Source organism: Podarcis erhardii, assembly GCF_964252035.2.
Source record: "Podarcis erhardii genome assembly, chromosome: 14".
NCBI lineage: Eukaryota > Metazoa > Chordata > Lepidosauria > Squamata > Lacertidae > Podarcis > Podarcis erhardii.
The window spans coordinates 16,415,328-16,437,491 of NC_138503.1; the positions used below are offsets into that span (position 1 = coordinate 16,415,328).

At 45.6% G+C, this 22,164-nt stretch overlaps 1 protein-coding gene across 2 annotated transcripts in view; it reads left to right on the top strand.

Moving 5' to 3' along the window:
• The window catches only part of SH3GL3 (SH3 domain containing GRB2 like 3, endophilin A3), a 48,120-nt gene extending 26,704 nt beyond the window's left edge, over window positions 1-21,416 (top strand). For both annotated transcript variants that reach the window (XM_081839215.1, XM_081839216.1), the window contains 6 exons: window positions 5,752-5,895; window positions 7,101-7,234; window positions 8,493-8,651; window positions 13,267-13,370; window positions 14,307-14,434; window positions 20,647-21,416. In XM_081839215.1, coding sequence (XP_081695341.1) covers window positions 5,752-5,895; window positions 7,101-7,234; window positions 8,493-8,651; window positions 13,267-13,370; window positions 14,307-14,434; window positions 20,647-20,852 — 875 coding nt within the window. In that variant the 3' untranslated portion in view covers window positions 20,853-21,416. The remainder of the gene's footprint in view (window positions 1-5,751; window positions 5,896-7,100; window positions 7,235-8,492; window positions 8,652-13,266; window positions 13,371-14,306; window positions 14,435-20,646) is intronic.
• The last annotated feature ends 748 nt before the right edge of the window (window positions 21,417-22,164 follow it).

Here is a 22,164-nt window from a genome sequence, read left to right on the forward strand (position 1 = left end):
TCAGAAGTCGAACAGAATCCGTTCCAGAAGTCCGTTCGACTTCCGAAACATTTGACTTTCAAAGCGTGGCTTCTGATTGGCTGCAGGAAGCTCCTGCAGCCAATCGGAAGCCCCGTCAGACATTCGGCTTCCAAAAGAACGTTCGAGAAACGGAACACTCCCTTCCGGTTTTCACTCGTTCGGGAACTGAAACGTTTGACTCCCAAGGCATTCGGGAGCCTTGTACTTGTGTTTTCCCTTATGAAACAATGTTCTACCAGTGCAGCAAATATATTACTAAATGACTTTTTAACTTAATAATTCAGGTAGGTAGCCGTGTCAGTCTGACGTAGTCGAAATAAAAATAATAAAAATAGAAATTTGTCCAGTAGCATCTTATACACCAACTAAGGTTGTTCTGGTATAAGCTATCTGAAGAAGTGTGCATGCATATGAAAGCTTATACCAGAACAAACGTAGTTGGTCTATAAGGTGCTACTGGACTATTATTTATTATTGTCAGAGCCACCCTGGGTCCCAGCTCACAAGAGACCAAAGTCCAGTCCAAGCTATATACAAAAGGTTTTATTGAAGATCATTGTCGTCATTACATCCAAACTCCGTGGCTCCGCATCTGTTACCCTTAGATGTTAGAAGTCCCCTCTGAGTCCGTCCCTCCCCTGCACCAATTTAAGAGGCTTGTACTGCTCCACCTTTTCCTCTCTTTCCTTTTCCGCAGGGTCTTCCTGCCCCCCTGTCTTCCCTCTTTCCGGGACTCCCCAGAGGCTGAGTCTTCTCCCGCCTGCTCCCCCCTCCTTCGTGCTTTGGCACCAGGCTCCTCCTCAGAGCTCTCCTCATTTCCGCGCGCCTCTATATTTGAACTTGGCGCGCGTACGTTGCCTCTGACCCTCCTTTCTACAGTTACGCTGCTCTCGGTACTACACTCCTCCCTTTCAGGCAGGACGTCTTGCTCCGAACTCCTCCCCCTTCCTCCTTCCTGTCCTGCTCTTTCTGACACACTGGCAACTCCCCCCCCTCCACTCCGTTCCGACGGGGGAGCTGGTCCCGCTTTGCCACTCCCACTGGGGATTCCCTCTTCGTTCCCCTCTTTCTGACTGATTCCCTCTCTATTGCCCCTTGGCCTGACCAGGGGGGCTCCCTTCTGGGAATCCTCTGATTCGCTAGACGGACTTTGGGACAACCTCGGCTCGTTGTCGTCCTCTTCCTCCTCGCCCTCGCTCTCTGTCTCCTCTCTCCCTAAAACCCTGACAATTATTATTATTATTATTATTATTATTATTATTATTATTATACCGCCCTATACCTGGAGGTCTCAGGGTGGTTCACAGAACAAAATAAAAATAAAAAACCGCAAAATATATACAGTGGTGCCTCGCAAGACGAAATTAATCCTTTCTGCGAGTCTCTTCGTCTAGCGGTTTTTTCGTCTTGTGAAGCAAGCCCATTGACGGCTTAGCGGATTAGCGCTATTAGCGGCTTAGCGGCTTTTATCGGCTTTTATCGGCTTAGCGGATCAGCTGATAAGCGGCTTAGCGACTTAGAAAAAGGGGGAGAAAAGGGGGGGGAACGCAGGAACTCGCAAGACATTTTCGTCTTGCGAAGAAAGCCCATAGGGAAATTCGTTTTGCAAAGCGCCTCCAAAACGGAAAACCCTTTCGTCTAGCGGGTTTTCCATCTTGCGAGGCATTCGTCTTGCGGGGCACCACTGTAATCAAAATAAAAACAGCAGTCCAATAGCACCCCCCCCCAAAGAAAGAACCATATTTTATAAGGGCATAGGATGTCAATCAAATCAACCCAAGGCCTGGTTAAAAGGGAAAGTTTTTGCCTGGTGCCTAAAAGTGTATAATGAAGGTGCCAGGTGAACTTCCCTGGGGAGAGCATTCCACAGATGGGGAGCCACTGCAGAGAAGGCCCCGTTCTCGATTTGCCACCCTCTGGACCTCTCAAGGAGGAGGCACAATACAATGAATACACTGTTTAAAGTGCAGTATATGTAGATCTGGGTCAATATAATCAGCTGGAATCCTTGTGGGGGGGGGCCTGCCAGGGCCCCTGTCACCCCAGCAGAACCCATAGCGTTTAGTCTTCCTTTGGCTAATGTTATGAATCCCACTTTTTAGCAAATGTGTGGCTGCTGCTGTAATGTTAGTGTTAACATTCAAATGCTGGTGTTCTGTGCTGGGGTGGGGGAGCTGTGGCCTCCAAATGTTGATGGACTACAACTCCCATTGTCCATTCCCATTGGTCAAGCTGATTGGGGTTGATAGGACTTGGAGTCCAGCAACACCCCCATCCCTATTTTATGCTGTTTTAATCATTTGGGATTTTGTGTTTGTAGATTGCCTTGTGACAGTATACGCCCTGAAAGATAGGATAAACATCTATAAAATGCTAGGCAAAGTAATTGTCATGTAGAGAGTCTGAGAAATTACATGGTGTTGAAGTAGACTCAGTAGCTTTATTTGTGAATACTTTTTCCATTGACGCTTCTCTTTAAAATAGTTTGGGGATGAATTTATTTTTTTGTCTGCACAGTTGGAACTGGTGCAGTTTTGCACTCTGGCCTTTTTTGTGAGTTAGAGATACAGTCATGTGAAAGTCAAGGCTATGTTCGCAAGAACCGTGCTTCCGTTTTGTCAAGAGTTTTCCACATGAAATTGCAGTTTTCAGAAAGAACAGCCACGGAATCGTTATAAACATTGCCTGTTTGTGACATTACCCTGTAAAAACTGATCTAGAAACTGCCCTCTAGATTGGAAATCTGTACCATTCTTGACATATACCAATATCTTTGTGAATATGTAATATCTCTGTGAAATGAGACATAGTATGCACTGAGAAATGAAGGATTTCTTTCTCATTGGTTCCAGCACACACTGCTTATCTGTCCAGCCAGATACTTTTCTTTTCTTTTCTTTTCTTTTCTTTTCTTTTCTTTTCTTTTCTTTTCTTTTCTTTTCTTTTCTTTTCTTAACTGACCAAGTGCATTTTCAGAGAAAGTGGGGGTGGGGAGTTTTACTCATCAGCTGAACTTTTATTATCGCAGTTTGAGAACAAATAACATTCATAGCAGGGTCTGTTAAAACCTCTTTTTTTGCTACAGATGGTTTGCTGGGAAAGGTCTGCTTTGGTGAACTGAGCTTTATCCTGCATATTTGGCCCACACGCAAACACCCACTGACCTCAATGAAATTTGGAATAATAAGAATACTTAGCATTGGAGTGGGGCTGTAACTATCCCTGGGATGTATAATCAGGGCCGTCTTAAGCAGATCCGGCGCCGTGGATCCCTCTGGCGCCGCCCGTTTGCCAGAGTTGTCAACCTTTCCCCAAGCCTCTGTGGGGACCGCTCTCCTCCCGCAGGGGCTTGGGACGCAAGCTGCACGCCTGCCATACATATGGTTGATGGGGCACAGCTGGCGGGTGTGTAGGGAGAGGGGAGGCCATTGGCAAAGCTGCACAGCTTCCCCACTCGTTGGGGCGCCCCTGAGAGACCAGCGCCCTGGCGCAACGCGCCAGTAAGCCCAATAGGAAAGACGGCTCTGTGTATAGTTAAAAGGTTTGAGAGAGATCTCCGAGAACCACTGTCTGTGGTTATATTATACAGTGGTGCCTCGCAAGACGAAAAGAATCCGTTCCGGGAGTCTCTTCGTCTTGCGGTTTTTTCGTCTTGCGAAGCAAGCCCATTAGCGGCTTAGCGAATTAGTGCTATTAGCGGCTTAGTGGATCAGCTGATAAGCGGCTTAGTGGATCAGCTGATAAGCGGCTTAGCGGATCAGCTGATAAGCGGCTTAGCGGCTTAGAAAAGGGGGGGAGGGGGAAAAACCCACAGGAACTCGCAAGACATTTTCGTCTTGCAAAGCAAGCCCATAGGAAATTCGTTTTGCGAAGCACCTCCAAAATGGAAAACTCTTTCGTCTAGCGGGTTTTCCGTCTTGCGAGGCATTCGTCTTGCGGGGCACCACTGTACTAGAATAATATAAGCCAGCCCCCTCTGCTCCTTGTGTTGCACTTCCCCTAAGCAATTCTTGGAGAAGAAAATTTCCGTGTAGTTCTCAGTCTTTAGAACCATAGTTTTGCACTCTCCTGCTCTTGATCCCCAGAAGCTGGCATTAAGAGGCATCATATTCCTTTAAAAGAGGACAGCATTGTTGCCCTAGTAACAATATTCTTATAATGTAAGGCAGAATTATTTCAAGAGGAGTAGTGGTCCAGGACTAAAGACTCATTACTATTTCTGCAGCAGGGTCCCAGCTTTCAGCTGGGGGTGGTGTTTATTGGGTTATTGTTTATATATTGATTACATACTTGGTTTTATTTTCTGATTTTATCCTGTGAACCATCCTGAGACCTGTGCGTATAGGGCAGTATATAAGTTCAAATGGTAATAAGGAAATAATAATAATAATAATTTAATAATAATAATTCCTGAGCCACCCAATCAGCATGAAAGGAGAGGGTTGTTGTTGTTTTCTACCAAGAAGTCATTTCATCCTTCGTACTGATTGAATCCAATCAGAGTGAAAAAGTGAGTCAGCCAATATCAGGGACTGGTCAGAGCAGGAATGGTGGAGGCCGCCTCCCCAGCCTGACCCTTCTAGAGAAGAAGAAGACGGAATTACAACAGGGGTTTGAGGGAGGTCACAGCTCAGAGGAAGATGAGGGGGAAAGCTGGGGAATTATGGGAGAGGAGGAGGAAGCAGGGCCAGAGCAGCAGCTGGCTGACACGTTATCACTAGAAAGCGTTCCAGACCCACCATATCCCAGCACCTGGCGAGCCTTAAAAGTAGGAGAGCAAAGAGCTCAGAAGCAAAGGGCCCTCAGCGCCACCCATAGAAGAGATGACGAATGAGGAAGTGGGAGAGAAGGGGAATGGAGATTGACTCGGGACAACGCTGCATTCCCAAGCCTCTCTCTGTAAATATTGAATAAAAAGCAGATAGTAAGGACATTTCCTTGTCTGATCTGTTCCTGGCAGCCTGACGTGAGGGTTGGTTCCTCTACTACCTGACAGCCACTGAGGATTGGCTCCTAGGGTCGCTTTGGATAAGGTGCATAGGAAGAGCACTGAAGAGTGGTTCTGCATGTTCCAAAGCTAAACGTTTTGGAACACTTGAAACACAAGGTGCTGCCGATTCAAGAGAATGGTGTGCAAGTTCTGTTATGTCCAGTGGAACGTCGAGGAAAACACACCTTAATCACTCCAAATCATTTGCTCCTGTACATGCGCATAAAATAGTCTGTCTAGCTGGAACACGTGGCAATCAGCACTGTTCATTGCAATGCACATCCCATTACAGTCACACCTCATGTTACATTTGCTTTATGTTACGTCTTTTCAGGTTGTGTCCCGCTGTGACCTGGAATTACTGGAAAGGGTTACTTCCAGGTTTTGCCGCTTGCGCACAAGCACCAAATCACACCACACACACGTCCAGATACGGCGCTTCAGGTTGAAGGCTTTTCAGGTTGCAAACGGGCCTCCGGAACGGATCCCATTTGCAACCAGAGGTACCACTGTATTATGGTGATGGTATAATTATAAGATGGCTGTACAGTCTTAGAAGGTGGTGTGGCTGTGGCTATCATGAAGGAACCCTGCACTTCTGAATTTGCCACGACACTTCCGATTCTTTACCCCAGTACGTGGGGATAATAAGCCCATATGTCTTTCTTCAAATGGATATTTAGGTATTCCTTTTATGCCTCACCAATGTCTGCAATGTTGTTGTTGTTATTGTTTTTAAGCCTACAGAGCCAAGCTGGGAATGCTGAATACCGTGTCCAAGATACGAGGGCAAGTGAAAGCCACAGGGTACCCTCAGACAGAAGGGCTGCTTGGAGAGTGTATGCTTCGATATGGGAGAGAACTCGGAGAGGACTCCGCATTTGGTGAGCTTCTGCAGCTATGTGGCTTCTGTGGCCTGTGCATGTGGTTGTGGTGGGGAAGGCAGGCCCTGCCCCATGAAGCTTACAGTGGAGGAGGTAATAGAGGGAGGAGAGGCAAGGCTGAGACAGAATGAACGTGAGAGAGTACAGTTCACACAGGCAGACACATTTCATGTATTTGCCATACTAAAGACGGTCCTCTAAAAGTACAAAATCTTAGACTGGCAGAAGACATTGACAGGCAGCCTGACTCCCTCCTTTGGCAACCTTCACAGAAATTTAGCTTAATGGTTGCCATCAATTTGATTTTAATTAATTTTTATAATGAAATGTTTTTAGAATGTTGCACTATTTTATTGTTGTTAGCCGTCCTGAGCCCGGCTTCGGCTGGGGAGGGCGGGATATAAATAAAATTTATTATTATTATTATTAGTCCTGTGAGGTGGTTTTCTCCACACCACACCCACCTATTTTTCTAGAGAAAGAGGTGCCGGAACTCACCATGTTCAGTGGCAGAGGAACCCTCTCCGGCACCTGGGGCAGCGCAGCCCGTATAGACTGTGCATGTGCGGCTTCCCGCATGTGCGCACTTTGTAAGGAATGCCGCATATGTGCAGTCTGTATGGGCTGCCGCTTGCACAGCGATGCTCGGACAAAGTGTGCATGTGCAGCAACCCATACAAGCAGCATTCCATACGGACTGCTCACGCGCAGCAGCCCATACGGTCGCTGTGTGAGAGGGAGCCTGTACGGATAGTGTGTGAGAGCGGTCGGCCGCTCTACAGCTGGGGGGAGATAGGGGCCATCTTGTCACCCCTCTCAGAGTGGCACCCGGGGCGTACTGCCCCCTCCACCCCCTTCCTCCTCCCCTGACCATGTTCTCTTATAATGGCAATGGTGCCCACCTGAGAGGTGCCAGAACTGAGCTCTGCTGAGGCCTGGAAAAAAGCCCTGCCTATGGCTTTCTAAAAACAGAATGTGGCCCCACCCCCAAAAAGGTAAGTGGGGGGCTTGGATTGTGAGCTGTTCCTGCCTACAACACGAGGACAGGGGAAAATACAGGGGATTGAAAAGCTGTTCATATTTATGAGAACGGAGGGTGACAATGGAGCATATGGTTTTAATACCTAGGTTGTTAGGGTTTTGCCCTCTTCTATAGCACATATGGTACTAATTTGATTTAATGAGTGTTGCTTCTTCCCTACAAGGCACTGCCCTAATCGATTCAGGGGAGAGCATGAAGCTGATGGGCGAAGTGAAAGACTCTCTGGACATCAATGTCAAGCAAAACTTCATCGATCCTCTCCAGCTGTTGCAAGACAAGGATTTAAAAGAGATTGGGGTGAGTTTATTTCTGGCTTGCGTGTTTTGCCTTTTCAAATGTGCCAGGGGGTGTGGTGCATCAATCCCTTGAGAAATTTCACAAAGTGTCTCCGAACTTTTACCGTGAGCATCTCTAATTCTGCTATAGCTCTATTTGGTTTGGAGCAATGGGAACATCTTCCCTCTCTGAGCCTTAGCGGGGCTTCTCTGTCCACAGCGGCTAATCATCCCTGTTCTCCCCCTCCCAACCATTGTAAAATATTAGCAATCCTGTCACCCCTCTCTTCGCACAAGCAAGTAAACAAACCAGGAAGTTTTCCGATAGCTATCGTTTCCTGGTTTGGGTAAAATGGGAAACCATGGTTAGCAGCTTTGGGGAAAGCTAGGTTATTAGCAGCTAATTTCCTTTACAGGCTCGTTTACACTTCCGCTTTCCTTGCTGCTTTCCCCCAGGAAAACCCACTGTTTACTGCTGAATGGGAGCAGATGTCAATCAGGTTTTCTCCGGGTTCAAGTTTTCTCCGATTCAGCACTAAAGAACAAGTTTTCCAGGGGAAAGGCAAAACTGCTTGGATGCATGCTTTCTAGACACAGGATAAGGAAAAGTGTGAATGAGGCCTGTTTCTCCCCCTCCCACCCATTGAGAAAATTAGCTGCTGAAGGAGAGATAAAATAGCTGTGGAGAAACCTGATAGAACCAGGGTTTGCTTTTCTCCCTGCTAAGCCTCTCCAGTTTCCTCTGCTTCTCTTTGTAGCTGATGGGGTTGGCGTCCAACACGATCCGGAGGACCACAGCTCCCCCCCCCCCCGCTTTTCATATTCAAATGCAACCATGGTTTAGCATTATGTCTCTCGTGTTAACCATGGTTTGTCATTATCTCTCTTGTGTTAACTACCACACTGCAGTCAGAATAATAATAAAAAATTCAGAACTTGACTGAAAGCCAGGATGCAAAGTGAAATCATATTTTGGCAGTCTCTTGCTTCTCATTCGGGGAGTCTAAAGGTCCGTCCCGTCCCCCCCCATTGAGTGAAGTGTCCTGCATGAAAGGATTTATTGCTGAGTAGTATTTGGAGAGTTCACAGATGCTGGGTTTCTTTGGTTGAGGGGTGTTTTTTTTTTGGCTGACATCCCACGTGACTTTCCCTAAGTGCATAAATCAACATAATATCGTCTTTAACCGAAACATGCTTGCAAAACGTCATTTGGGGCTCCTTGCCATTTGGATTCTTAGCAATTGGATATCTTTCTGTTTGGATTTTTGTTTTGAACACAGCACCACCTGAAGAAACTAGAAGGCCGGCGTTTAGATTACGATTACAAAAAGAAGCGTCTAGGGAAGATACCAGATGAGGAGGTTAAGCAAGCTGTGGAAAAGTTCGAGGAATCCAAAGAACTGGCAGAGAGGAGCATGTTCAACTTTTTAGAAAATGATGTAAGATCCTCTTGCTGATTTTAAGGTCTTTGAGAGTGCAAGGACTGATTTGGTGTGTTTGTGTGCATTCCATGTGGTAGCAGTGTCCTAACTACTAATGTGTGTGTGTGTGTGTGTGTGTGTGTGTGTGTGTGTGTGTGTACAATCAAAGTAGGATGCGGGTGGCGCTGTGGTTTAACCACTGAGCCTCTTGGGCTTGCTGATAGGAAGGTTGATGGTTCGAATCCCCACAACGGGGTGAGCTCCCATTGCTCTGTCCCAGCTCCTGCCAGCCTAGCAGTTCAAAAGCACACCAGTGCAAGTAGATAAATAGGTACCACTGCGGTGTGAAAGTAAACAGCGTTTTTGTGTGCTGTGGCTTCTGTCATGGTGTCCCATTGTGCCAGAAGCAGTTTAGCCCTGCTGGCCGCATCACCCAGAAAGCTGTCTGTGGACAAATGCCTGCTCCCTCGGCCTGAAAGAGAGATGAATGCCGCAACCCCATAGTTGCCTTTAACTGGACTTAACCGTCCAGGGATCATTTCATAGAATCATAGAATCATAGAGTTGGAAGAGACCACAAGGGCCATCGAGTCCAACCCCCTGCCAAGCAGGAAACTTTACCTTTACCTTTTACAATCAAGGTTTTTAAGCCATACAGTCACAAACTCTATACAAAAGAGATGTGTAAACAGTGGCGCAAAAGTGGGCGTGTATTATCTTGATCTTGATGTTTACAATCCCAGAACACATAATGAAAAACAACCATAGTACCAGATTCATTTAGTGCTCTGCTATAATACATTCTCCTGATCCTTTACTGTTATAGAGAAGATTTCGTTTATAGTTTGTTTGTTTGGTATATTTGTATCCTGCCTTTACTCCTAGAGGAGCCCAAGGGCGGCAAATGTCAAAATCTTAAACCAACATATTTTAAGCATTTAAAAACAATTTTAAACATCAAAAAAACAACAGTTAATAACATTTTATCAAAACATTTGGTTGCCATTAGATATGAGGTTTATTGTATTAATGTTCCTGGTTATAATGCTAGCTGGTACTTCTGTCCTGATTTCTGGCATTCCTTTTACACTACATTACCTGTTGTGTTATGGCACCGTGGCTTTTTGATTCATATACCACCATGTTTCAAATACTAGGAAAAAACGGTATGCCAGGATACCTCTCCATATTTTGTTGTGTAAAATTGCAACATAGAACTCCCGTGATTTTCCCAGTTAACGGAGCTGAAATTGGGTTTTGTTTTCTGGATACAATTAACACAGAAATGAATGCTAAGCTTTTGCTAGATTTCCAGAATTGGCTTTTACATTGTGTGAAAGAGCACATAAAATGCAAACAATTAACAGATAAGGAAACAACAGGAAAATACAATAAAGTGAATGCAGCCAATGTCTACTCAAAAGTAAGCCCTGTTGAATTCAAGTGTGTGTAGGACTGGAGCCTAAAATTCTTAAATCAGTTGACAGCCTTTGAGAATACAGTTCTTGTACGGCTGTGTATCAGCCACTTTCCTTTTCCAGTTCCAAATACAGAACTGATGAGTTTAGAAATATATTATACAATGCAGCCCCCTTGGAGTGGTCTCAACATCATATCTGTCAACAACTGCCCTGGAAAAACTGGGACATCCCAGTTTATCCGAAATTGGTGGCCAATTTGGGTGCCTTGCTTTTGCATGACTTCAGGCTGAGATATTGCCATGAAAAAGTGCTTTTTCCAGGTGTGCGATCTTGCATGGGTCATGTGATTTGTGTGGGATTTTGGACCCAGGAGGTGGTGCCTTGGAAATTGAGGCCGTGTCGTGTTGGAGGGTATGCAGTAGTCTCAAAGGTGCTATATCTTTATTTTAAACCTGTTAATCTTTATTTATTTATATTTAATGCGGTATTGTTTTTAACACTCGATTGGGAGCCGCCCAGAGTGGCTGGGGAAACTCAGCCAGATGGGCGGGGTATAAATAATAAATTGTTATTGTTATTGTTATTATCTGGGGCTGCCAGTGTGGTATCTGTGCAGGGGTGGAGGAAGGGGTGTGTGGTGGGTGTGGACCGCCCTGCGTGTCACCACTGAGGGGGGTGACAAAATGCCGGGGGGCACTCACCGCGGGGCCTGCAGTGCGCCCAAGTCACGCATCTCTCCTGCCCAAATGGTCTGCCCGCTCCCTTCCTCCCCCCCCCCCACGGTTTAGGACGGCTGAGTGGGAGGAGGCAGGCAGACTCCAGAGGCCCCACAGTGCACCCTTCCCCTATGGATGCCTCGCCCCGCCCTGGGGTGCGCTGCCACAGGTGCCCGAGCCACTGTATCTGTGGACATCATGGTACCCTTGAGGGCTTCCCTTGGTGGCCTCAATGCCTTGGGGCATCCCAGCACCCCAGTCCCTGCCCTTCTTTTGTCACAAGGTGGTGAGAAAGCCACTCCCTTTGAGCTGAACAACAGCAACACTTTCTCACTTCGGTTGTGTTTGCTTTGCGGCTCCATGTGCACTGCACATTTAAATTGGCGCCATACCCCTTTTGTTATGTAGTGAAGTTTCACCCTGGGCCAGCAGGGGGATACTGTAGATAGTTTTCACTCAGGTCTGTAGATAGTTTTCACTCAGGTCCACGTCAGTTATTTTAGGCGGGAAACTCTGGGTTGTTGTTGCTACAATGTTGACAGCCGGCTGCCTATAAAAGCAGGCCGGCTGAGCTGTTTGCGAGTCAGCTCTATTCCAGCTTACAAAATAAAGAGCTGCTTTGGAGAAATCGCTGTGTCGTCTGCTATGTCAACCCCCAACTTAACACCTTTAACACTCATGGCTTTGCGCAAAGAATTCTGGGAATTGTAGTCCGCTGAGAGTTGTTAGGAGACTCCTGTTTCTCCCCCACAGAGCTATAATTTTCTGAGTGATTAAACAGCCAGCGCCTCTTCACAAGGGACTCTGGGAACTGTAGTTCTCTGAGGGAAATAGGGGTCTCCTAACAACTCCCAGCCCCTGTTTACAGTGGCATGGTACCACTTTTAATACAGTATATTGTGCAGATGGGGCCTAAATGGTGTGGATGTGACCATCCTTTCAAAATTCCAAATGTGGCCATGAATCCAAAAAAGTCTGGCAATCCGTGTCCTATATTGTAGTAAACGGTAGGCCTTTGCCTGCTCCTGTCTGTTTCTTTAAAATCATCTATGCTTGATGTTGATGGCTAATGGCAGCTTTAAAACAAACACAAACGGCTGTGTTTTTGTTCTTTGTATTGCTTTAGAAAGGCTGCCACCTGGTGAGAGGAGTGAGGATTATCACAGAGTTCCCCGTGTGTGGTTTACTAAGAAACAATTTCTGGGTTTCTCTGGTAAGACACACCACATACTGAGAGCTCCATCTTCACCACTGACAGGAGCACTGATAAGATACCTTATGTTGAATCTGACTATTGGTTCCCCAAGCTCAGGTTTGTCTACACCTGGAATGGTGAACCTCAGGCCTTGGGGCCAAATGTGGCCCCCAGGTCTCTCATTCTGGCCCCTGGAACTCTCCCCAGGCTACACCCCCTTTCAGCTCTGCTTTGCATCCGCCTTGAGTGTTATGACCTGTCTGGAGTGGGTCCTTGGACTCTGATGATGCTTCTGGCTTGCCTTGATGGAATTGGTTTCATGTATGCGATATTTTCAACTGCTTTTATTTGTGTATAATGGTTTTGAATTATGCAACTGTTTTAACACTTTTACATATGACTGCTTTGTGTATGTTGCTTCATTGCAAATCACTTCAGGGTGTCTCGTGGGAAGAGGTTCATAAATGCAGTAAATAATATTAATGTTAATATGCAGTAAATAATATTAATTAATGATGTGTGGAAGTGAGAGCTGGACCATAAAGAAGGCTGATAACCGAAGAATTGATGCTTTTGAATTATGGTGCTGGAGGAGACTCTTGAGAGTCCCATGGACTGCAAGAAGATCAAACCTCTCCATTCTGAAGGAAATCAGCCCTGAGTGCTCACTGGAAGGACAGATCCTGAAGCTGAAGCTCCAATACTTTGGCCACCTCCTGAGAAGAGAAGACTCCCTGGAAAAGACCCTGATGCTGGGAAAGATGGAGGGCACAAGGAGAAGGGAACAACAGAGGACGAGATGGTTGGGCAGTGTTCTCGAAACTACCAGCATGAGTTTGATCCAACTGCGGGAGGCAGTGGAAGACAGGAGGGCCTGGCGTGCTCTGGTTCATGGGGTCACGAAGAGTCGGACACGACTAAACAACAATATTAATATTAATGCTTCCAAAGAACCAGTGTGGAAGAACAATTTGGCAACCTTTTTTGTACCATCAATCTCACTCTCTTGCCTACTTTCTGCAGTTCTTACTCCTTGCGCCCTCCCTTTCTTTAGGCCAGCTTGGCGCCCTCCAGATTTTTTTGTACAATAACTGTACTGGCTAAGGCTGATGGGAGTTGTCCCAAACATCTGGAGGGCACTAGGTTGGCAAAGGCTGCTCTAGGGTCTTCTACAACAATAACGGCTGCTGGATGCCCCTTTTTCCTGATCATGCAATGCAAGCCCCTGTTTGTGTATTCAGATTTGGGAACATCGTGCAAAGCCTTTTATATAAATTCCCTTTCCATTGCCTCCTTTTCAGATAGAGCAAGTGAGCCAGTTGCTAGTCTTTGTAGAAGCTGCAGTAGAGTATCATAAGCAGTCTACAGAGATTCTAGAGGATCTGCAGAGCAAGCTACAGAACAGGTAAGAATTAGTCCAGGTTACCTCTGGTTCATCTTAAAACCAGGAGTGGGGAGCCTTTTGTCCTCTGTATATTGTTGGACTACAACTCCCATCAGTCTTGACAGGGATGGAAGGGACAGTCCATTTCAGTTCTCTTGATTCCTCCTTTTTCCCATCTTCAATCCAGTTCTTCACATTTCTGCAGCAATTTGAGATATTTAATCCTCATGAAAATTCTTCAGCATTTTCTTGCCACTTCCTCCTAATCAACACATTTATGTATGCCGCATTGACTAATGTACACATTTTCCCGAGCCATTTCTCCTAACTGCATTTTTGTATGTTAGATTTACTAATATATTTATTTTTATGCACACTTTCCTTAATACAGTCGTACTTTGGTTGTCAAATGCCTTGGTACTCAGACGTTCTGGCTCCTGAACGCCGCAAACCCGAAGTGAGTGTTCTGGTTTGCAAATGTTTTTTGGAAGCCAAATGTCTGACACGACTTCCGCTGCTTCCGATTGAGTACAGGAAGCTCCTGCAGCCAATCGGAAGCCGCGCCTTGGTTTTTGAACCATTCTAGGAGATGAACAGACTCCCAGAATGGATTAAGTTCGACAACCAAGGTACCACTGTGTATGCATTCTTGTGAGCGTTTTGGTAGGTGAACTGCATCTTAAATTCAGGTAATTGAGATTTTCAAAGGGTGGCGGTGCTTCAGTTCCCATATTGTTTCAGAAAGTGCAAATCTGATAAATTTGGCTTTGGATGTGAACTAAATTGAATACACCCCCCATCCCTAGTCTTGACTAATAGACCTGCTTATTGGGCTGATGGGAGGTATATTCATCAACATCTGGTGAGCCAAAGATTCCTACTTTAAACACTGCCAGCTGTGGCTCTCTGCATCTTCCAGGGTCATAGATTTTTGACCCTTGACTTCTCTGTTTGCAGGATAAACATAGCGTCAAGTCGTCCAAGACGTGAATTCAAGCCAAAGCCGGTGATAAGGACACCTCTTGAAATAAGCAACGGTCAGCAGCACAATGGGATTTCACTCAGTCCATCGATAAAAACCACAGGTAAGCATGCATTTGTGAAACTGACAACCCTCAAAACTAAGTTCGGAGCTCTTCATGTGTAGCAGATGAAAACTCGCTAAATGAATATATCCTTCCCTTGACTTCATTCTGGGCTAAGGTATAAATTGCCTTCATTCCCGTTTCTAATGACCTACATAGACAGCCTGCCTGCAGTAACATTTATCTACTAAATTTGCTCCTTGACCCCTTCCTGAAAATATGCCCCACATTATCACTTAGAAACCAACATGCTCTGGTTGTAGAGGCAGACCCACACAATACAGTGGTACCCCAGGTTACATACGCTTCAGGTTACAGACTCTGCCAACCCAGAAATAGTACCTCGTGTTAAGAACTTTGCTTCAGGATGAGAACAGAAATCGTGCTCCGGTGGCACGGCAGCAGCAGGAGGCCCCATTAGCTAAAGTGGTGCTTCAGGTTAAGAACAGTTTCAGGTTAGGAATGGACCTCTGGAACGAATTAAGTACTTAACTCAAGGTACCACTGTACATTTAAAGCAAATCCAACACACATGACTCCCCCCCCCCCCGAGAACCCTGGGAACTGTAGTTTCTCCATCAAGGGGCCTCATTTCCCAGCACCCTTCCTAAAAAGGAAAAAACAAAATAACATATAACATATAATAACCATATTTTCTTCGCTTCTTTAGACTTCCTCACATCTCTCGTTCCTGCGTTCCTGATTTATAAAAATTTAACCAGCAATTTATCACCTTATTTCAATTCTTATTTTATAATTTTCCAATATTGTGTCCCTGATTTTAGATACTTTTATCTAAACCTTAAGAGCTTAATTTTAACATAATATTTATCCAAAATTTATCTTTTCTTAAATTTCACTTATCTTCATATTCCTTCCAACTAGCTTAATGGTGCCATATTATTTACAATCTAGCATCTTTCTTAACACTCATACAATTTGCAATGTTTTTGTAAGTAGTCCTTAAATTTCTTCCAGTCCTCTTCCACTGCCTCCTCTCCCAGGTCTCGGATTCTGCCGGTCATTTCTGCTAATTCCATGTAGTCTATCAGTTGCATCTGCCATTCTTCCAGTGTGGGCAGATCTTGGGTTTCCAATGCTTGGCGACAAGTATCCTTGCTGCTGTTGTTGCATACATAAAAAATGTTTGGTCCTTCTTTAACACCCTCTGGCCGACAATACCTAAAAGAAAGGCCTCTGGTTTCTTAGGGAAGGTATACTTAAATACCTTTTTCAACTCATTATATATATATATATTTCCCAGAAAGCCTTAACTCTAGGGCAGGTCCACCAGAGGTGAAAGAACGTTCCTTCAGTTTCTTTACATTTCCAACATTTATTGTCAGACAAATGGTATATTTTTGCAAGCTATATATCATTTTCATAATATTTTCTTTCAAGGCATTACATGCCGTGAACTTCAGACCGGTGGTCCATAACCTTTCCCAGTCAGCAAACATGATATTATGCCCAGTGTCCTGTGCCCACTTTATCATAGCTGATTTGACCGTTTCATCTTGTGTATTCCATTTTAACAGCAAGTTATACATTCTTGAAAGTACCTTAGTCTTAGGTTCTAACAATTCCGTTTCCAACTTCGATTTTTCCACCTGGAATCCTATCTTTTTATCCAACTTAAAAGCCTCTTTAATCTGAGCATAATGTAACCAATCTCGCACTTTATCTTTTAGTTTCTCCAAACTCTGCAGCTTCCAATTATCTCCATCTTTTTCTAATATTTCCCAATATTTCGGCCGAGCTGTAACTCAGTGTTAAGGCACCTGTCTCAAATAGCAAAGGTCCTTGGTTCAATCCCTGTCATCTCCAGATACGTAAGAGCTGAAGAGGATGAGGCCAGTGGCCCATGTAGTCCAGCAGCCTGTTCATACAGTGGCCAACAACACGTCTCTGGCAGGATTCAAGCACAAGAGCTCTCTCCCCTCCTGTGTTTTCCAGCTACTGCTATTCAGAGGCATTGGTGCCTCTAACTGTGGAGGCAGATTGTAGCTTTGATGGCTAGTAGTCACTAGTAATCAGACACGGGTGGCGCTGTGGGTTAAAGCCTCAGCGCCTAGGACTTGCCGATCGTCAGGTCGGTGGTTCGAATCCCCGTGGCGGGGTGCGCTCCCGTCGTTCGGTCCCAGCGCCTGCCAACCTAGCAGTTCGAAAGCACCTTCGGGTGCAAGTAGATAAATAGGGACCGCTTACCAGCGGGAAGGTAAACGGTGTTCCGTGTGCTGCGCTGGCTCACCAGATGCAGCGTGTCACGCTGGCCACGTGACCCGGAAGTGTCTGCGGACAGCGCTGGCTCCCGGCCTATAGAGTGAGATGAGCGGGACTTCTGGGTTAGCGCGAACGGCTAATGGCGGATTCCCTCCGAGCTCCGGAGGGAATCGGCTCTGCTGAAGACGGGTCTTGCCGTGCCGGCGACACGGGGACCCTCAGAAACCGCAGGCGCGGAAGCCTGCGGACTTGGTGACTCGGTGGGCACCTTAAGCGCCCTCCCCGACCCACGAAGAGCCTTTTTAAAGGCTACGGAGAGGGTACGGAGAGTGGCGTGGTGCTGAGAGTAGACCGCTACTTCAGTGGAGCGAAGCCGCAAGCCATGGCCGGAGAGCGCTGACTTTCTTCCCAAAATTTGGACTGGATAACAAAGGACCCGTGAGTAGTGGAATTTGGACTTTAAAAAATTTTTATCCTGTGAATTCGGCACGATCGGGGGATGTGTTAAAGGGAAGTCCGCACCCCCTCTACTTATAGACGATTTAAAGCAAGGAACGGAGAATTAAGGCAGAATGAATACTGTTTTGATGATTTAAAAGTTTTTCACAAATTTGATAGAAGAAGATTTTGTGCTGGAGAGAAAGGGAGGAACTTTGGAACTTTGTGTGTAATCCCCCCCAAAAACCCGGGAGTGTCCTATTTGGGTGCCGGAGGAAGAAGTGAAAGGAGTTTGACAGCTGTCAAAGAAGCTGTCAAACGGGCGGACAAAGTAAAGAATTTTGTTATTTAACAACTCTTTGAATTAAAGGTGATACATTTGAACTGAGGCGATTGGAAACAAAGTACTGATAATAACAAAGTAACAGATTATTGGAAAAGGACTACTAAATAACTGAAAGCCCCCTAGGGGGAATTAGTGACATTACAATGGCTGCAGAGGGAAAATTACTGGCGGAGATAGAAAAAATGTTCTTTCTCGTGGGAATCCTGCAAGAGCAGAGTATGGCTCTGAGTAAAGTTTTTATGACCTTGAATTCTGAAACAAACAACTCTGCTGAATGCACAAAGGAGACGTATGACAAAAACTCTGCAGCTGAGCAGGAAGAGATGCCTTTGGAATTGACAGAGAAGAAAGAAGGAGTTCAGACACTACAAGTGGAAAATATCAACCAGGAATCTACATTGTTAGAGTATGAGCAAGAAGACCTTTGGATTACAAACCTGCGAAAGATGAGAAAGAAGAAGAGGGAAGTCCCTGGAGTACTTGGAATATTAAAACTAAAAAGAATAAAGCAACATGATTGGGACTTTCCTCTTGAGTATGGAAAACTAGATGGTCCTTCGCAGCAAACACTTTTTAACATTCTGGATGAAAGAAAATATGATGTGACTCTGACTGAACTCCTTCGGGGTCTTAGGACCAACAAAGAGGACTACCAATATAGTTGGCAGAGAGGGACTGACAGAGAATCAGACGCCTCGGACGTGAGGAATCCGGGCTAAGAACTATTTTTTGTTTGTTTTTTGGACATTTGTTTGGGAAGGGACAGAAACCGGGGCAGGGGGGGAGAGAGAATAGAATTATAAAATGTTATGATTTGTTTTATTTGGTCAATGTGACCTATAATTAATATAATAAAGGGAAAATTTGTGGAAGGGAAGTTAGATCGACCTTAAAAAAAAAAAGAAATTAATGATTATAAGAGAATTGGATAAGTTGAATATAGATAAACAAAAAGAATTAAATTTTTAAAAGCAATATGAATATGTTTAAGAGGTTAGGTAAGAACTTGCTGAATTAATTATTGGAACTGGGATGTAAGAGGAGGGGGTGGGGGGAAGTCAATGAAAGTGGGTAAAGAAAATTAGGGTATGTAATTGTATTTGTGTGTTTTTGTCTTTGTGTGTGTGTTTGTTGTTATAAAATGTAAAAACCCAATAAAAATTATTTTAAAAAAAAATAGAGTGAGATGAGCGCACAACCCTAGAGTCTGGCAAGACTGGCCCGTACGGGCAGGGGTACCTTTACCTTAGTCACCGTCAGTCCTCTACAATTGTGTTATCATCATCATCATCATAATCAGATCCCAGGGTGGTGTACAACATTAAAAACACGTTACAGTGATACCTCGGGTTAAGTACTTAATTCGTTCCGGAGATCTGTTCTTAACCTGAAACTGTTCTTAACCCGAAGCACCACTTTAGCTAATGGGGCCTCCTGCTGCCGGTGCACCGCCCAAGCACGATTTCTGTTCTCATCCTGAAGCAAAGTTCTTAACCTGAAGCACTATTTCTGGGTTAGCGGAGTCTGTAACCTGAAGCGTATGTAACCTGAAGCGTATGTAACCTGAGGTACCACAGTACAGAATACCTAGTGCTATTTTTCTAGAAAAAGAGGTGCTGGAACTCGCCATGAATGCCTTGTTCTCTTATACAGTCAAACCTCGGTTCTTAACCGGCTCCATTTTCGAACGTTTCGGCTCCCGAACGCCAAAAACCTGGAAGTAAATGCTCCGGTTTTGGAACATTTTTCGGAACCCAAACGTCTGACGCGGCTTCTGCTTGAGTGCAAGAAGCTCTTGCAACCAGTCAGAAGCCACGCCTTGGTTGTCAAACGTTTCAAAAGTCAAATGGTCTTCCGGAACCGATTCCGTTCAACAACGGAGGTTTGGCTGTAATGGCAACGGCGCCCACCTGAGAGGTGCCGGAACTGAGTTCCAGCTGGAAAGAAAGCCTTGAGAACATCGATAAAGACATAATAAAAAGCATACTGACAGACAGCCTAATAATAAAACAGTCACAACAGTCTCCCCACACTTTCACAGGCCATTAATTGCCATAGGCCTGGGTAGTAAGGAATGTTTTTGCCTGGTGCCTAAAGACGTGCGTCAGGGAACTGCCATCGGCTCAGAGGCGAGAGATAGAAGGGCAGTTGTGTTACAGGGAGCCCCCGAAAATCTTGCGGAGCAGTTCCTCTTCTGGCAAGGAGGAAAGCCCCACCTCCAATGGAGAGGAGGTGCAAGGACCAGAGGATGCTAGTAAGAGCCTTAACACCGCGCCTGATCCAGCCAGAGAGGAGGGAAGCACACCCTTGCCGTCGCCCATCATGCGCAGTAGTCTGTGGCGCAGGGAGGGGCGGAAAAGGCTGGGGGTGACGAAGCTTTCATGTTGGGGGAGGTACAAAAACAGACCACTCCCGGATTCTGCTAGCGATTGAGCCAGGCAAGAACTTATCACACTCTTCACTGTAAATAGCTTGCACCAAAATAAAACCTTTAAATGACAGGTCGGAGTCCTGCCTTGTTACTCTCGAGCAAGCGCAACAGCACCTGACAACGTGTAATGACGGTGGTAGGCAAGCATCTCTGGGGAGAGCATGTCCCTGAAAATACACATTCTCTTTTTCTTCTTTGGATTTGATATCCCGCTTTCTCACTACCCGAAGGAGTCTCAAAGCGGCTAACATTCTCCTTTCCCTTCCTCCCCCACAACAAACACTCTGTGAGGTGAGTGAGGCTGAGAGACTTCAAAGAAGTGTGACTGGCCCAAGGTCACCCAGCAGCTGCATGTGGAGGAGCGGAGATGCGAACCCGGTTCACCAGATTACGAGTCTATCACTCTTAACCACTACACCACACTGGCTCTCTTGTGGCCACCCTCCGAACCTCTCTGGGATGGAGGACATAGAGAAGGGCCTCAGATGACATGCAGAGGGTCTGGGTCGGTACATATGGGGAGAGGACTCCTGCCTGAAATCTAGCTGCCAGTCGGAGTAGACAGTACTGAGTTAATTGAACTGATGGGTCTGATTTGGTATAAATCAGCTTCCTATATTGACTTGCTATGAACATAGGAAGTAGCCTTCTGCTGAGTCGGCATAATAATACTACAACAATGGGTTAATTTTGTTTTAACTGGTCATGAATAATCTTGGGCAAAACCTACAGAACGTCAGGTTAAAAATTGCTCTCTCGTGTGACTCTGGGCAGGTTCTTCATCACATATGGACCAGCCTTGCTGCCAAGCTTTATATGACTTTGAGCCAGAAAACGAAGGTGAGCTTGGATTTAAGGAAGGTGACATCATCACGCTGACCAATCAGATCGATGAGAACTGGTTCGAAGGCATGTTGAATGGCGAATCGGGCTTCTTCCCCATCAATTACGTGGAGGTTTTGGTGCCGTTGCCTCAGTGAGCTTGCCATCCTCACGTCACAAATGCGTTTCCGTGAGTGAAAAGAAGTCTTTCCCTCCAAAGTGGCTTTTCATTTGTGTGGCATTCTACGAAAGCCTTGTTCTTTTGACCAACTTACTGACTTTTTTGTATGTGTCTTAAAAAAAAAAAAAGTATTTATTTTGTATTCGTGTAGTTTGTACATATATATATATATCGTATAAAAAAAATCCTCCCTTTTTGTTAAATAAACACACACAGATTTCCCTGACCTAATTCCTTGCTTTGTGCCTTGAAGATCTGTACGTTTACTGATAGATCAACTGTTGCTTCCCAAGTGCATTTACTTCCTCGCATGATGTTGGAAACTTCCCTCTACCTGCAGTGAATTTACTCGTGGGCACAATTTTTGAAGCTGCTGTGAGTAAGAGCTAGTTCTCAGTGAGCTACCTTTGTTACGTTCAACTTAACTGTGAAAAGCTAATACCTGTTGTGCGCTGTCCCCGAACAAAAAAGCCAAGTCAATGTCACAGCTAAATTGATTCTCCATTGAGCAAATGTAATAAACACTGTTGTGGGAAATGCGCATTTACTGTGTCTTGGAACTTGTGGCGTTCTGGTACTAGTTGCCAATAATTTGTGAGGTCTATAATCCACATGTAACTGTACTTCAATTTCCTAGGAGGGTGGTAATAATAATAATAATAATAATAATAATAATAATAATAATTTATTATTTGTACCCCGCCCATCTGGCTGGGCTTTCCCAGCCACTCTGGGTGGCTTCCAACAGGATGTTCAGCGTCGGCCTCAAACCCAGCACACCTCTGATATGCTGTTAGGAAAAAGTTAAAACATAGCGTATTTTTCGCTCTATAGGATGCACCTGGCCATAGGACGCACCTTGTTTTAGAGGGGGAGAAAAAGAAAAAAAATATCTCCCCCTCTCTGCTCAGCGCCCCTTCAGCGAAGCAGCAGGAGAAACGGAGTCCTTTCCATTTCTCCTCCCGCTTGGCTGAAGGGGCGCTGCGCAGCTCTCCCTCTCTGCTGAAGCCAGGAGAGTCTTGCTCTCCTGGCTTCAGCGAAAGGAACCTGAAGCCTGCGGAGTACAGTGGGAACTCGCGCTGCGCTCCAAAGGCTTCAGGCGGCTATCCCTGAAGCCTGGAGAGCGAGAGGGGTCGGTGCGCACCAACCCCTCTTGCTCTCCAGGCTTCAGCGAAAGCAACGCAAAGCCTCTGGAGAGCGGAGGGAGCGCTCCCTCTGCGCTTCGGAGGCTTCGCGTTGCTTTCACTGAAGCCAAGGAGCTTGCATTCGCTCCATAGGACACACACACA